This window comes from Tilletiopsis washingtonensis, assembly GCF_003144115.1.
Source record: "Tilletiopsis washingtonensis strain MCA 4186 unplaced genomic scaffold FA09scaffold_1, whole genome shotgun sequence".
Lineage (NCBI taxonomy): Eukaryota > Fungi > Basidiomycota > Exobasidiomycetes > Entylomatales > Tilletiopsis > Tilletiopsis washingtonensis.
Genome location: NW_020311998.1, coordinates 694,581 through 707,520, shown reverse-complemented (window position 1 = coordinate 707,520; position 12,940 = coordinate 694,581). Strand labels below are relative to the sequence as shown.

The window sequence follows — 12,940 nt, the reverse complement described above, 5'->3', positions numbered from 1 at the left end:
CACAATGTCCCAGCACAGCAGCTGCAGCACTCACCTTGGGCGCCGGCTTGTACGCCTTCAGCTCACGCAGGTAAGCCTCCTGGACGAAGTCTATTCGCAAGAGACAAGGAGGCAGATGTCAGCAAGGGAGAAGGGCGCTGCAACTCCAGATGCCCGGTCCTTGCTCTACGCGCGCCGCGACAGGCACTCGCTGCACAGAGCAGGACTTGAACAGAACAAGGGTAGAGAGCGAAGCACGCACCCTTGCGCGCCACTGCAGCGGCAGAGAAAGCGCGCGCCGGCGCAGCAGCCGGGGCGGCCTGTGAGCAGGGGATGCAAAAAGGCCGAGCGTCAGTCGCAGGCGCCGAGACAGCGCAGCCACACGGCGTGGCGCTGCGCCAAGCGAAGAAAGGAGGCGGAAAAGCAACACGCACGAGACGCAGCGAGCGTGAGACGAGAGCGAGCATGATCGGAGAGGCAAGAGGTGGAAGGGGGGGGTGGATGAGGGGAAGAAGCTGGCCACGCGCTGCCAAGGCCCAGCAGGCAGCGGCGCCACGCCGCGCGAAGCTCGAGCGCCGCACGCCGCCGCCGCGCCGCGCGCGCCGCTGCCAGCGATGGTCCGGCCAGCGCCGGCGCGGCGTGCGTCACGTGCGCGTCGAGGCCGCACCGAGAGCGAGGCGCGCATCGCACTTGTGCGCGCCTCTGAGCGCACGCTTGCGAGGCTCTCAAGACAGCATCGAGGTGGACGCAAGATGCGCTGAGACGCAGATGGATGTGAAGAGAGGAGCCGTGCTTGCTGCTCTGCCTTGCGAAGCAGGAGCAAGTGGCCCGAGGGGCAAGTCGATGCCGCAGATGGCACGCCCTCGCGCGCGCGTCTGGCGGCCGTCGTGGCGCGCCAGCTGCTCGCGCCCGGCCCTCCCATCGTCAGCAGCCCTGTCCTGCGCCTGGCGTCGCGGCTCCCTGCAGACCAAGCACGACTATGCTGCTGCCGCTTGAGCGCGCGAGAACGAAGAGTTCGGCCAGGCGAGCACAGCAGGCAAGGGCGACGACGATCGCCGCGCTCGCTGCGTCTCTTGTCCGCGCCGCCCGCTCCACCGCTGCGCCCGCTGAGGCGCTGCCGGCGGCACACGGCTACCGTGCCGCGCGCGCGCGCGCGCGCCGCGGGCGCCGGCGCAGCGATGCGCGAGATCTCGCAGCCGGCGCGCGCAGTCAGTCACGCGCCGCATCGAGCCGCGTGCCGTGCCGGCAGGGCTCAGCGGCGCCTCGCTGCCCTCCACAGCCCCTCGTCCTCGAGTCAGCCAGCGTGCAGCGAGCGCATCGTCGAATCCTCAGCACCAGCAGCAGCACACCGCAGCGAGCGCCTCGCTTGCTTCTTGATTGCACGCCCTCAACTCCGCACCTCCTTCCTTGCTACCTCGCTCCCCCCCTCCTCCACCTCGTCGCACTCCTCTCGCCTCTCCCGGCCGCACGCTCGTGCGCAGTCCCAGGCGCAGCCTCAGCGCCGCCGCCTCCGCCGCCGCCGCCGGCCACCTCGCACGCACCTCGCACGCAAGCAGCAGCAGCGCATGGGTCAATCCTCCACGCGTCCCCTCGACTCTCCGCCCGGCCTCGGCGCGGGCGGAGGCGAAGGCTCGGAGCAGCGCGAGCAGCGCGAGCAGCGGCGCAGCGGCGGCGGCAGTGGCTTCCACAACCTGCATCTCTCCCTCGGCGGCGGCGGCGGCGGCGGCAGCAGTCGGGATGGCGCCTCCAGCGCCGGCCCTTCTTCTTCGTCGCCAGCTCGGCCAGTCTCGCCTTCCCTCTCCACCGTGCCCGCGGCCGACTTCGCCCTCGGCCACCTGCCGCCTTCGCTCGCGCAGCCCACTCTGCCTGCCCCGTCCGCATCCGACGCCGAGACGATCGAGGGCCACGTGGTGCCGCAAGGCGTCTACCCCGAAGCTCCGCACGACTATCACCGTCTCGTCGTGCGCGCCCAGATCCTCAAGAAGCGCCTGGCGCCGTTCTACAAGCCGCTGCCGGGCACCGAGGAGCCCGAGGGAAGCGAGGAATGTCCCATTTGCTTTCTGGTGCGTCGGGCCTCTTCTCCTTGCTTGCTCCTGCTGGGCCCTCGCCTTTTCCGTCTCGGCGGCCGCGCGGGGCAAGCCAGCACGCAGCCAGATCCTTGCGCCTTGCATGCGCTGGCCCGCCGCCGAGGCTGACGCAAGCCCACTGCCCCCAGACATACCCGGCGCGCATCAACCGCACGCGCTGCTGCATTCAGCCCATGTGCAGCGAATGTTTTGTGCAGATCAAGCGCCTCGATCCCTCGCACACCAACCCGCCCTCCTCGGAGCCGGCGGCGTGTCCGTACTGCATGACGCCGCCATTTGGCGTGCGCTACACGCAGGGACATGGCAAGGAGGAGGAGACGAGCGCCAGAGAGGCAAAGGACATTGCGGAAAAGGCAGCGGCGGGCAGAAAGGTCGAGGTGGAGGAGGGCAAGACGGAGGAGGATGTCGTCTGGATCGGTGAGTGTCTTTGTGTGCCTCGTAGTCTCGTCTCGCAGGCGAGAAGCGTAAGGGGCTTCATCGAGAGGTGGCTGGTAGCAGAAGAAGGGCATGAGGTCGCGTCACTCTCTGGACGGATGCGCTCGCCTCGTTGGCGGAGACGGGCGCCTCCTCCACAGGTCACACGGTTGGCAGACCGCGAGCCAGCAGCACGACGCAGGTGTGATGCTCATTAGCGCATGCTGCCTGTGGACGCTGTTTGTGCTGTACTCGTGGCGGCAGCGCTCTGCAGAGACTGGCAACGCTGTGCTGCCACCCCTGATGGCCAAGGTCCCACCGAGGCTGCGCTGCCTTCGCTCTTGCTTGCACAGTGTTCCATCGGCTGCCTTGCCTCTTGCCCCCATTCATTGACGCGCTTTCTCTCTCTCTCTCACTGCAAGACGACATTCGTCCAGACTGGGAGGCGAAGCTCGCCTCGGCGCTCGCCACGCTCGCCCGGCGCGCCAACCGACGCATCATCATGCGTCAAGTCGGCGAGCGTCTGATTCCCATCGGCGTCAGCTCTTCGCGCGTCGGCGCGGATCTGCCACAGGGCGAGGGAGCGGGCGGAGCCATTATCCTGCGCGAGGGAGAGCGGTGGGGAAGAGAGGAGGCTGCGGGCGCAACGAGCTCGAGCTCGAGAAGGAGGCGATTGCAGGCTGCACTGTTGGGCGATGGACCGGACATGGAGGAGGTGAGTGAGGTTCTCCCCGACGCATGGAACCGATGGGCAAAGCAGCGCATGTGTCGTGCAACGAGACTCATCCTGCCCTTCTTCGCACGCGCAGATCATGATGATGGAAGCCATGCGCCTCTCCTTGCTAGAGCACGAAGAGCAACAACGTCGTCAAGCTGCCGCATCCAAGGCCGCTGCTGCTGCCGCCGCCGCCTCCTCCTCCTCCTCCTCCTCCTCTTCTGCACAATCTGCCGCGGCGGCTTCTCCCTCGAGCCACAGCGCTGCGACTGCGGCCGTGCCAAGTTCTCCAGCACAGCAGCGCTCCTCGCGCACGCCAGCCTCGCCGACGACGCCTCAGCCTCCAGCAAGCACTCGGTCTTCTTCCCATCTCACTGCATCCTCTTCCGCGCGCGCGGACGTGGCAAGCAGTAGCTCTGCCTCGCCTTCTGAGCCCGCGCAGCTGCAGCCGCAGCCTGCGCAGGCGCAGCCGCAGCCCCTCGATGCACGTCAACTGGGTCTCTCCGACGCCACGCTCGCCGAGCTGGCGGAGCTCGTAGAGGGCGTGCCCATTGCGCTCGGCGGCTCCGCCGTGCCTAGCCAGCCCACTCGTGCCGCCTTTGCCGATGGCACGACGCGCAACCAGGCGCCTCTCCCGACGACGCAGACGCCGAGGAGCGGCATGGCGAGTGCGCCGCCGCAAAGCGCACCCGCCTCGCCCAGTCGCGTGGGGACGAACCCGAACAACCCGTTCCGACGCCTTGCGAGTCCGCCGGGATCGCCGGCGCCGGGACAGAGTCCGTTGCGCTGAGTGTGTGCGGTCTAAGGGGAAGGGAGTGGCGGGGGCTGCAAAGAGAAGGGGGGGCTATGCGGAGCTTGCTATGAGCTCTCCGGCGACATGCCTCGGCCCCTCACACTCCGTCCACACACTTGTCCCCGTGCATGCCTCTTTCTCTCTTTACGTCTGTGCACGCGCGCTGCAGACGACGTGCGCATCCCCACTGTCCCCCTCTACTAGTCGCGCCCTCCTTGCGCAGTCACACACTCTCTCTCGCTTGACCTCGCGTGTTGGCTGTGCGATGTTGCGCGAGGCGCCCTCCGCATGAAGCTGCACCAGCGGAGAGGGTTAACAGTGGCAAGGTTGTCTCACGATGCTTGATGCTCGGTGCAAGCAGCGTGAAGCCTCACGGGGGAGCGCAGCCGCGCGCTCGGTCACCGCGCCGCGCTGGTTCCCACGCGCCGAAGTTGGGGCGCGGGCGCAGCTTCAGAGGTGCAGGCGCAGCGCCCAAGACAGAAGTTCGGCGCCGGACCGGTGGCCGCCGCACGCCGTGCCTGGGCCACTCATCAGGCTCATCGCCCTGCCCTGCCCTGGCGCTGCACTCCTTCCCTACCACCACCACCATCTTGCACTTTCGGCAGCCATGTCGCTCCTGCGCTCCTCGCTGCTCCCTCTCTCGCGCGCCGCCAGCAGCGCCGCGTGCGCCCGTGCGCGTGCGCTGAGCACGAGCGCCGTGCGCGCACGCATCACGCCCCTCGTCATGCCAGCCATGAGTCCCACCATGACCGAGGGCGGCATTGCGCGCTGGGCACTCGGGCCCGGCGATGCATTCAGTGCCGGCGATGTCATCCTGGAGATTGTGAGTTTTGCAGGAGATAGGGGAGGGGGGGGGCAAGCGTGCATGGCGCACAACTGCGCTGCGATGCCGAAAAGGCACTGCAGAAAGGCGCGCACGTCGCTGCCACACGCTGCTCCTCAGGCAACTCGCACGTAGGGCAGAGGAGGCACGCAGCAGCTCGGACTCTCTTGCCCCCCCCCCCCCCTCTGCGGCTGCATGTGCTCGCTTGGTGTTGCAGCCGACGTGCGGCGCTGCTTCGTGCCTGCCGTGCCTCACGCATCGAAAGCGTGGGCGTGCCCTCCGGCTGGTCCAAGTGCCTGCGTCGCAGAGCTCTGCTCCCTTGCTGCCAACTGCCTCAACCTGTGTCAGTCCCTGCCACAGTGACTGACTCGCCTTGCCTTCCTCTTCTTCATGTGGCTTGCAGGAGACGGACAAAGCCACGATGGACGTCGAGGCTCCCGACGACGGAGTGTTTGGCCAGGTCGTCGTCGAGGCCGGCGCCAAGAATGTCCAGGTCGGCGACGTCATTGCCATGCTTGCCGAGGAGGGCGATGATCTCAGCAACATCCAAGTGCCCAGTGGCGAGGCCACGGAGAGCAAGAAGGAGGAGGCGAAGCAAGAGAGCAGCAGCAGCAGCAGCAGCAGCAGTAGCAGCAGCAGCAGCAGCAGCAGCAGCAGCAGCAGCAAGCCAGAGGCGCCTGTGGCGCAGGAGAAGCCTCGTGCCCAAGCATCGGCCGGCAATGCCTCTGGCTCTGCCGTCGCCTCTCCTTCCTCGGCCTCCTCGACGTCGCCTCCTTCCTCGGACAACCACAGACGCATCTTCCCGAGCGTGGCGCGTCTGCTTGCCGAGTCGGGCGTCAAGGGCTCAGAGGTGAAGGGCACGGGAGTGAGGGGCATGCTGACCAAGGGCGATGTCTTGGCGCATCTGGGAAAGGCAAAGAGTCCGACGGGAACGTTCAAGGAGGCACATGGAGGCGTGGCGGCGCTCGGTGGTGCGCCCGTCGGCGGAGCAAAGGTGAGTTCTCCTGCCTCCACGGCAAGTTCGCGAGCTGCGAGCGAGGGGAAGAAAAAGGGGCAGGAGCTGACTCTGATCCTCTTTCTCTCTCCCTCTCCTTCAGAAGCCGACTGAGTCTGGCTCTGCGTCTCCCTCAAAGTCCTCCTCCTCCTCCTCGTCCAGCGCTCCTCTCTCTCCCTCCGAGCTGCGCGCTCTCATTCTCGGCGGCCTCTCCTCTTCTTCCTCGTCGTCGCGCGCCGCGGCCCTCTCCGCCACGCCCGCCTCGAAAGGCACGCTGGGAGGCGTGCTGGACGATCTGCTCTCCGACTACGCGTTCACGCCGCAACAGGCGCCGGCGAGCAAGAGACGCGGCAAGGATGTGCTGGACGGCATGCTCTAGGTACATGGACGGAGCTGCGGAGGGAGAGAGGGGGAGTCCGAGAGGAGGGCCGGTGCGATGCCTAGCGACGATTACAATCATAGATGCCTTGCCGTGCCTCTCCACACGACGAGCGAGCTCAGAGCGCAGAGCGCAGACATGCAGCGGCATGAGCATTGCAGATTGAGAGAGAGGGAGAGAGAGCGAGACAGCAGCGCGAAGGGTCGCCAGGCGTTCAGTCCAACGCACGCGCCTTGCCTTTGCCTTTGCCCTTTGCGTCTTCCTGCGCAGGCGACGAGGCTCGCTGCTTCTCTGCCGCGGAACCGTGTGGCTGCGCCGCGGTGGGGTCCTGTGCCGGAGCGGCGGCCGCAGGCCCAGTGCCGTTGGTGCGCGAGGCATGCGGGTTGCTCGAGCCGTTGCTGATGGGCGGTGCCGTCGCTGCGTGACTTGTGATGTCGTAGCCCAGCTGTCTGAGCATCTCTTGTGCCCTCTGTCTCTCCTCTCCCTTGCTCGGCGCCTTGCCATCGTGCCGCTGCCTCGCCTCGCTCGACGCCGACGCCTGCTGCTCCTCGCGCTCTGCGGGCGGCTTGGAGAACTTTGCCTGCACGTCGCGGTAGTGCGCCATCTCCTGCTCGCTGACGCTGGGCACCAGCTCCTGCAGTGCGCCCTCAAAGTCGGCACGCGAGACGAGCACCTCGAGCTCGGCGGGCGCGGCGAGTTCGGCGAGGTAGAACTGCGGCGTCAGGGGATGAGGATGGGCGTATGGCGGCGGCCGCGCGTTGAGTTCCTCTGTCGACGCCCCAGGCGTAAGCAGAGAGTCAGCCGCGAGCTACACGAAGGGGGCAGAGGGGAGCTCGAGCAACCACGCACCAATGCGGCGATCGACTTGCGACGCCTTGCGCGTCATGGCCTTGAGCATGGCATCGCTGGCCAGGGCGTAGAAGTCTGCGCCCGTGAGGTTGAAGGGGCACTGCTCGGCGATCACTTGCAAGTCACCGACGTCGGCGTCAAGCTTGAACTTGCGCGTCAGGGCCTGCAGGATGTTGAGCTGCGCCGCATGTGTTTCGGCGACGGAGAGGTAGAGCATGCGATCGAAGCTGAAGGGGGGGGGGGGGCGCGGGAGGTGAGTGGATGTGCAGGGCACGGCACGATGGGCTTGGGCAAGGGGTGAAACGCACCGGCCAGGACGGAGGAGTGCGGGATCGAGCAAGTCGGGGCGATTCGTGGCGCCAATGACAAACACATCGCTGCCCTCGGCGCTGCCCGCCATGCCGTCGAGCTCCGCGAGGAGCTGGCTGACGATGCGGTCCATGACGCCGCCCGAGTCGCCCTGGTTGCCGCGCTTGGGCGCCACGCTGTCGAGCTCGTCGAAGAAGATGACGCACGGCTTGGCGTCGCGCGCACGCTGAAAGACGCGCCGCACATTGGCCTCCGACTCGCCAATGTACATGTTGAGCAGCTCGGGACCCTTGACGCTGAAGAAGTTGAGCGAACAGGACGTGGCGACTGCTTTGGCCAAGAGCGTCTTGCCCGTGCCGGGCGGGCCGTAGAGCAGAATGCCTGGCGAGCCACACGCGCGCGTCAGACCCAACTCCACGCAGGCCTCTCGTGGCCAGCTGCGCAAGACTCACCGCTGCGCTTCTTCAGGCCATCACTGAACAGCTCCGGGTGTTCAAGCGGCAGCTGAATCGTATCGAGAATGTCGTCCTTGACGGCCGCCAGTCCGCCGACGTCGTCCCACGTCACGTTGGGAATCTTTGGCGCGCCAATGCTCTCAGAGTAGCTCGCGCGAGCCTTTTGCAGCGCCACGTCAAAGTCGGAGCCGGTGAGAGGCAGGCCTGCTGCTTGGAGATCTGCATCGCTTGGAGAAGCGCCCGAGAGGGTACTGCACAAAGACGCAAAGTACGAATCAGTTGGCTGCCCCACTTCTGCGCCATCGTCGAGAGCAAAGCTCACCGAGCCGCCCTCAATCTCTCTGCGCTGGCCAGCCTGGCGCGCGTCACGAGATCGACGAGATCCGCCGCGACAAGCGCGGCCGTCTGCGTGGCCAGATGCTTGAGGCTGACATCTGGACTGAGATGTGCACCTCGCAGTGCAATCGTCAGCATCTCAAGTCGCTCTGCCTCGTTGGGCGCCTGAGCAGAAAGGGGTCGTCAGCGGGTGGGGGCAGTGGCCCATGCTAGAGGTCGGGCATGGGGCGAGCTTACCTCGAGCGTAATCTCATGCTTGAAGCACCCGAGCACTCCAGTGGGGCACTTTTCCGCCTCGCTCGTCGTGGCGATGACTGCCACTGGGCGCGGCGCAGCTCTGTCGCCCTTCTGCGCCTTGGTCGCCTTGCGCAGCTGCGCAATGCAGTCCTTGAGCGCCGCGACCAGCGGCGGTTCCTGGCCACTCTCCATGGCCTGGCTCTTCCGCGCCAACGCCTCGACGTGTCGGAGCAGCAGAATGGCCGGTCCACAGCTTGCTGCCTGTTCGAATCTGGCTCGCAGGGCGCCTTCAGTGCGTGCGTCGCTGTCGCCAAGCAGCTCAAAGCAGCTGATCTCAAACACATGCACGCCGCACGCCGAGGCGACCCAGTGCGCCATCGTGCGCTTGCCACTGCCCCGGGCGCCCTTGAGGAGGAGAGAGAGATGCAGGTCGTACTGTGCGGCGCGCGGCAGCAGAGTGGCGTGCAGCAGGGAGAGAAGCTCGGCGTAGTTGCTGCGCGGCGCTGTGAGGACGCTGCTGGAGGAGCTTGGTCGCCGAGGAAGATCATGCGCTGTATGGAGCACAGACACACACACACATTGCATCAGCGAGCTCCTCATTTCCCTTTGGCCGCAGCGCCCTCGTGCCCCCCCCCCCCCCCCACACACTCACCAATCTGCAACCACTGCATCGCATCCGCCACTTTGCAGTGTTCGACTCCACTTTGCACCATCTTGCTCAGCGACGTCTCGACGACGCAGCCAAACTCGCCTCGCCGTGCGGCTTCTTGCAGCAAAAGTGCGGCATCGGCCTGCGCCGACGTGCTTTGCAATGCTTCGGCGGGCTCGAACAGCTCGGGTGTGAGAGCGACAATGCGAAAGTAGACGATGCCGGTTGCGAGAGCTGCGGAATTTGAGGAGGGCAGACTGTGATAGGAAAAAGGAGGGGGGGGGGGTCAGCAGATAGGCGCACACGACCGAGAGGGGATGCGGCAAGATTGTCAGCGCCACTCACTCGTATTCGACGAGTCTCTCCTCATCCTTTTCCTCCTCCTCCTTCTCCTCTTCCTCCTGGTCCACTTTCCTGGTCCATCTCAGGCGTCCCTCTTCAATCGCCACGGCAATCACATCTCCCTGCTTGACGACTCGTCTGCGCGCCTCAAAGTGGCAGCGCAGCGCCTCGAGGAACAGCGGCTGGTAGGCGCGGTTGATGGCGCGTGGAGAGGCAACGCGCGCAATCGTCAATGCGTCGGCGAAGGGCAGGGGCAGAGGACAGGATGGTGTGGCTCCTGATGTCTTTGAGGAGGAGGAGGAGGAGGAGGCGAGCGAAGAACGTCGTAGTGGACGCAACGAGAGCATGGCGTTTGAAGAAGTGGCATCGAATGTGGTGTCGAGGTGCAGGTTCTGCCAGAGCATCGGCGGCACTTGAGCTGTGGCTCTCCTCGTGGGCGCGCCCTGCATGCGAGGAGGCGCGTCGATCTCGGTGAAGAGGCGCACGAGGCGCGTCTGTCCCTGCACGCCCACGAGGTCGGCCATGGCCCATTGGCCCTCGAATGCGCCCACTGCAGCCAAGGCACGCTCGTCGAGAAGAAGACAGAGATCTTCATCCACGTCTTCCTCCTCCGACGACGACGACGACGACGAGGCGGGCGAGTGCTCGTCGTAGACGCCGCGTCGTCGCTCGCGCCAGGCCGAGATGGACGCCAAGACGGCGCTGCGCTCGAGCGTGCGAGAGATGTGCAGCAGTGTGCCGCAGAGGAAGGAGCGGGAAGCGATGCTTGAGGAAGCAGCAGCACCGGCGCCGAGTTGATCAGTCTTTTCGTCCATCGGCACTTGGCCTTCGCCAGACGAGGGAGGAGGCAGCTCGAAGTCCTCCAGAACGGAATGCGCCAGAAAGCGCTCGTCGATCGTCACGTCTCCTTCCTCCTCCTCCTCCTGCTCCTCTTCTGATTCCTCATCCAGCTCCAGCTCCTCCTTCTGCTCCTCCGCGTCCTCTCTCTCCTCTTCCTCGACATGACGTGTTTCCAGCCGCTCCCGCTTCGCCGCCGCCTCTTCATCGAGCGTGACGAGGACTTGCGTGTCCGTCTCCTCTTGGCGAACCTGCACCACGCCTTGCAGTACCGGCTCGCTCATCAGCGTCTCGTACTCATACTTGTGCGCGCCTTCGCCGTCGTCGTCGCGCCGCACTCGCACTCGCAGCACCTCGCCCTGCCGCAGCAGGCGAGCATGCAGTGCCGCGCCCAGCGCCGCCGCGTGCGCGCTGGCGTACGCAAAGGCGCGCGCGTCGAGGGCGCGCAGCACGACGCGCGAGAGGAGCAGCGCCTCGTGCCGCCGCAGTTCGAGGTGCGAAATGCAGCGAGTACGCCCGAAGTGGAGGCGCAGAAGAGAGGAGGCGAGGTAGAGGTGCTTAACACAGCCACACGCAAGCATGAGCAAGGGGCAGCCAGGGCACGAAAGAGGGGGGGGGGGGGCGAACACAACTCACGTGTTCTTGCTCGCCAGACGAGTCCTCCTCCTCCTCGTCCGAGCTGCACGCCTCTAGCTCTTGCTGCTGCGGCGCCGGCAGCTCACGCAGCAGCACGACGAGGGGCGCACGCCGGGAGCGGGGCAGCGAGAGGGCCACGGCGACGCTCCTTGCCTCTGCCTCTGCCTCTGCCTCTGCCGCGCGCCGCGACTCTTGCTGCGCGCCATTGGCGGCGCCGTTGCTCGAGGCGTGCGGCGCACGGCTGAAGCTCGAGCTCGGCGCGCAGAGCTCGGCGAAGAGGGCGGGGGAAGCGTAGGCCTCTTGCTGCTGCTGGAGCGCGCGGCGCAGCGGGCGGACGCGCACGCAGCGGCGCGCGCTGCTGGGCTGTGCGGGCCGCGCTGCGCCGTCGATGCTCATCACAGCCAGAGGGCAAAGAAGGGTGAGAGCGCCGATGTGCGCGCAGAGGGGTGTGTGTGTGAAGGTTGGGGATGAGGAGAGAAGGCGAAAGGACGTGCGCCGCGCGTGGAAGCCAAGGAAGCGTGACCTCGACGCCGCTTCTCTTGCCGTTCAGCCGCCCGAGCCGGCGCCGGCGCGGGCCGGAGGGGCGCCGCTGCCGGAGCAGACGGGCAAAAGCGCGCCCGCCGCCGCGCGCCCCGTGCACGTTCGCGTTGCTCCTCCACCACCATTCCCCACAAGCCACGCTCCACCTGCCTCTCCTCCAGCCAGCGACGGCGTTGCCTTGACTGGTGCAGCTCTCACCTCCTTGCTCACGCACTCTTGCTCCCCTACGCCTCACACGCACATCCCACCATGGCCACCTCTGCGTCCTCGCTCGGCCATCTCTCGCCTCTCGCCGCCCAAGTGGCCGGGCACGACGGCGTGCAGCAGCTCGCGTCCGGGCTCATTTTCAAGCCCAGCAAGAATGCCGAGGTGGCCTTCTACGCCTCTCTCTCTCGTCTACCATCCACTCTCCTCCCCTTCCTGCCGCTGCACCACGGCAGCCTGCCGCTGCCCGTGCCGCATCCCGAGAAGCAAGAGGAGCGGGGATTGGTGCTGGAGAACTTGACACTGCCGTTCAAACGGGCCAATGTGCTCGATGTCAAGCTGGGCACGCAGCTGTGGGACGAGGGCGCGAGCGAGGAGAAGCGAGAGAGAATGCAGAAGCAGAGCAGAGAGAGCACGAGTGGCAGTGATGGCCTGCGCTTGACTGGCTGGCGAGTGAGTGGCTGCCTCTCTCTCTGTGTTCCTTGCTCTCCTGAGAGAGAGAGATGACTGAGGGCTGATAGGGCAAGCGTAACAGATCTTCGATAATGCATCATCCTCCTCGCATTCGACGAGCGACTCTTCGACGTCGACGTCGACGAGCAGCACGCGCGAAGCTGGCGCGGCGGGCGAGCAGGAGGAATACATTGCCATGCCAAAGGCCTTTGGCAAGGCCATCTCCTCCGACGATCTGCCTCTCGGCATGCGGCATTTCTTCGGCTCCTCTCTTGCCTCGGACGCCGCTGCCATCGATTCCATCCTCTTCTCCTCCTCCTCCTCCTCCTCCTCCTCCGAGGAGGAGCAGTCGCCAACTCGCACTCGCACCTCGTCGCTGCCGCGCGCCACGATGGCCCTGCTACTGCAGCACGGCCTCCTTCCGCGGCTGACGCAGCTGCGCGCCGCAGTGGCGGCGGTAGAGTGGCGCATGCGAGGCGGCAGTGTGTTGATCGTGTATGAAGGCGAGGCACAGCGACTCGTGCAGAACGTCGCGCGCGCGCAAAAGGAGGACAAGTGGGAGGCACTTTGCGTCAAGAAGCCAAATAGCAGCGCCGAGGACGAGGCGAGGCCGGAGGAGCAGCGAGGCACTCGCGTCGACGCCTCCGCCGAGGAGGAGAAAGAGAAAGAGGAGGAGGAGGACTCGGCCTCGGACTCGTCGCAGATCCAGCCAGTTTTCGACGTGCGTCTCATCGACTTTGCCCACGTCACGTTTGTGGCGAAGGGCCAGGGCGCCGACGAAGGCGTGCTCTTGGGCCTCGATTCCACCATTCGGTTGCTGCGGGGACTGCTGCAGCAGCTACAGCTCAAGCTGCCGCAGTAAGATCGCATGCAAATGAGCGCCCGCCAATTGCGAGAGGGCCCCGGGGG

At 66.3% G+C, this 12,940-nt stretch overlaps 4 protein-coding genes across 4 annotated transcripts; 3 read left to right on the top strand and 1 right to left on the bottom strand.

The window, feature by feature from the left end:
* The first annotated feature begins 695 nt into the window (after positions 1-695).
* FA09DRAFT_327258 (hypothetical protein) lies at positions 696-1,008 on the top strand. Its single transcript, XM_025741340.1, has one exon. The coding sequence runs from the start codon at positions 748-750 to the stop codon at positions 973-975; it is 228 nt and encodes a 75-aa protein (XP_025601587.1). The 5' UTR covers positions 696-747; the 3' UTR covers positions 976-1,008.
* Positions 1,009-1,544: 536 nt separating this feature from the next.
* On the top strand, positions 1,545-3,985 carry FA09DRAFT_335932 (hypothetical protein; the record flags this gene model as incomplete). The annotated part of the gene is made up of 4 exons (XM_025743813.1): positions 1,545-2,042; positions 2,195-2,483; positions 2,918-3,195; positions 3,290-3,985. 4 exons carry the CDS (start codon positions 1,545-1,547, stop codon positions 3,983-3,985), a joined length of 1,761 nt encoding a protein of 586 aa, XP_025601586.1.
* Positions 3,986-4,646: 661 nt separating this feature from the next.
* On the top strand, positions 4,647-5,718 carry FA09DRAFT_291706 (single hybrid motif-containing protein; the record flags this gene model as incomplete). Its single annotated transcript, XM_025739986.1, has 4 exons — positions 4,647-4,811; positions 5,215-5,368; positions 5,506-5,509; positions 5,604-5,718. Coding segments are annotated over 4 exons (438 nt in total), but the record flags the coding sequence as incomplete, so codon positions are not given.
* Positions 5,719-6,101: 383 nt separating this feature from the next.
* FA09DRAFT_327256 (AAA-domain-containing protein) lies at positions 6,102-11,325 on the bottom strand. The gene is made up of 9 exons (XM_025741339.1): positions 10,835-11,325; positions 9,365-10,755; positions 9,023-9,276; positions 8,371-8,921; positions 8,120-8,298; positions 7,795-8,048; positions 7,342-7,723; positions 7,034-7,260; positions 6,102-6,952 (listed from the first exon to the last, which is right to left on the bottom strand). The coding sequence occupies exons 1-9, from the start codon at positions 11,228-11,230 to the stop codon at positions 6,399-6,401; spliced, it is 4,188 nt and encodes a 1,395-aa protein (XP_025601584.1). The 5' UTR covers positions 11,231-11,325; the 3' UTR covers positions 6,102-6,398.
* Positions 11,326-12,940: the final 1,615 nt, after the last annotated feature.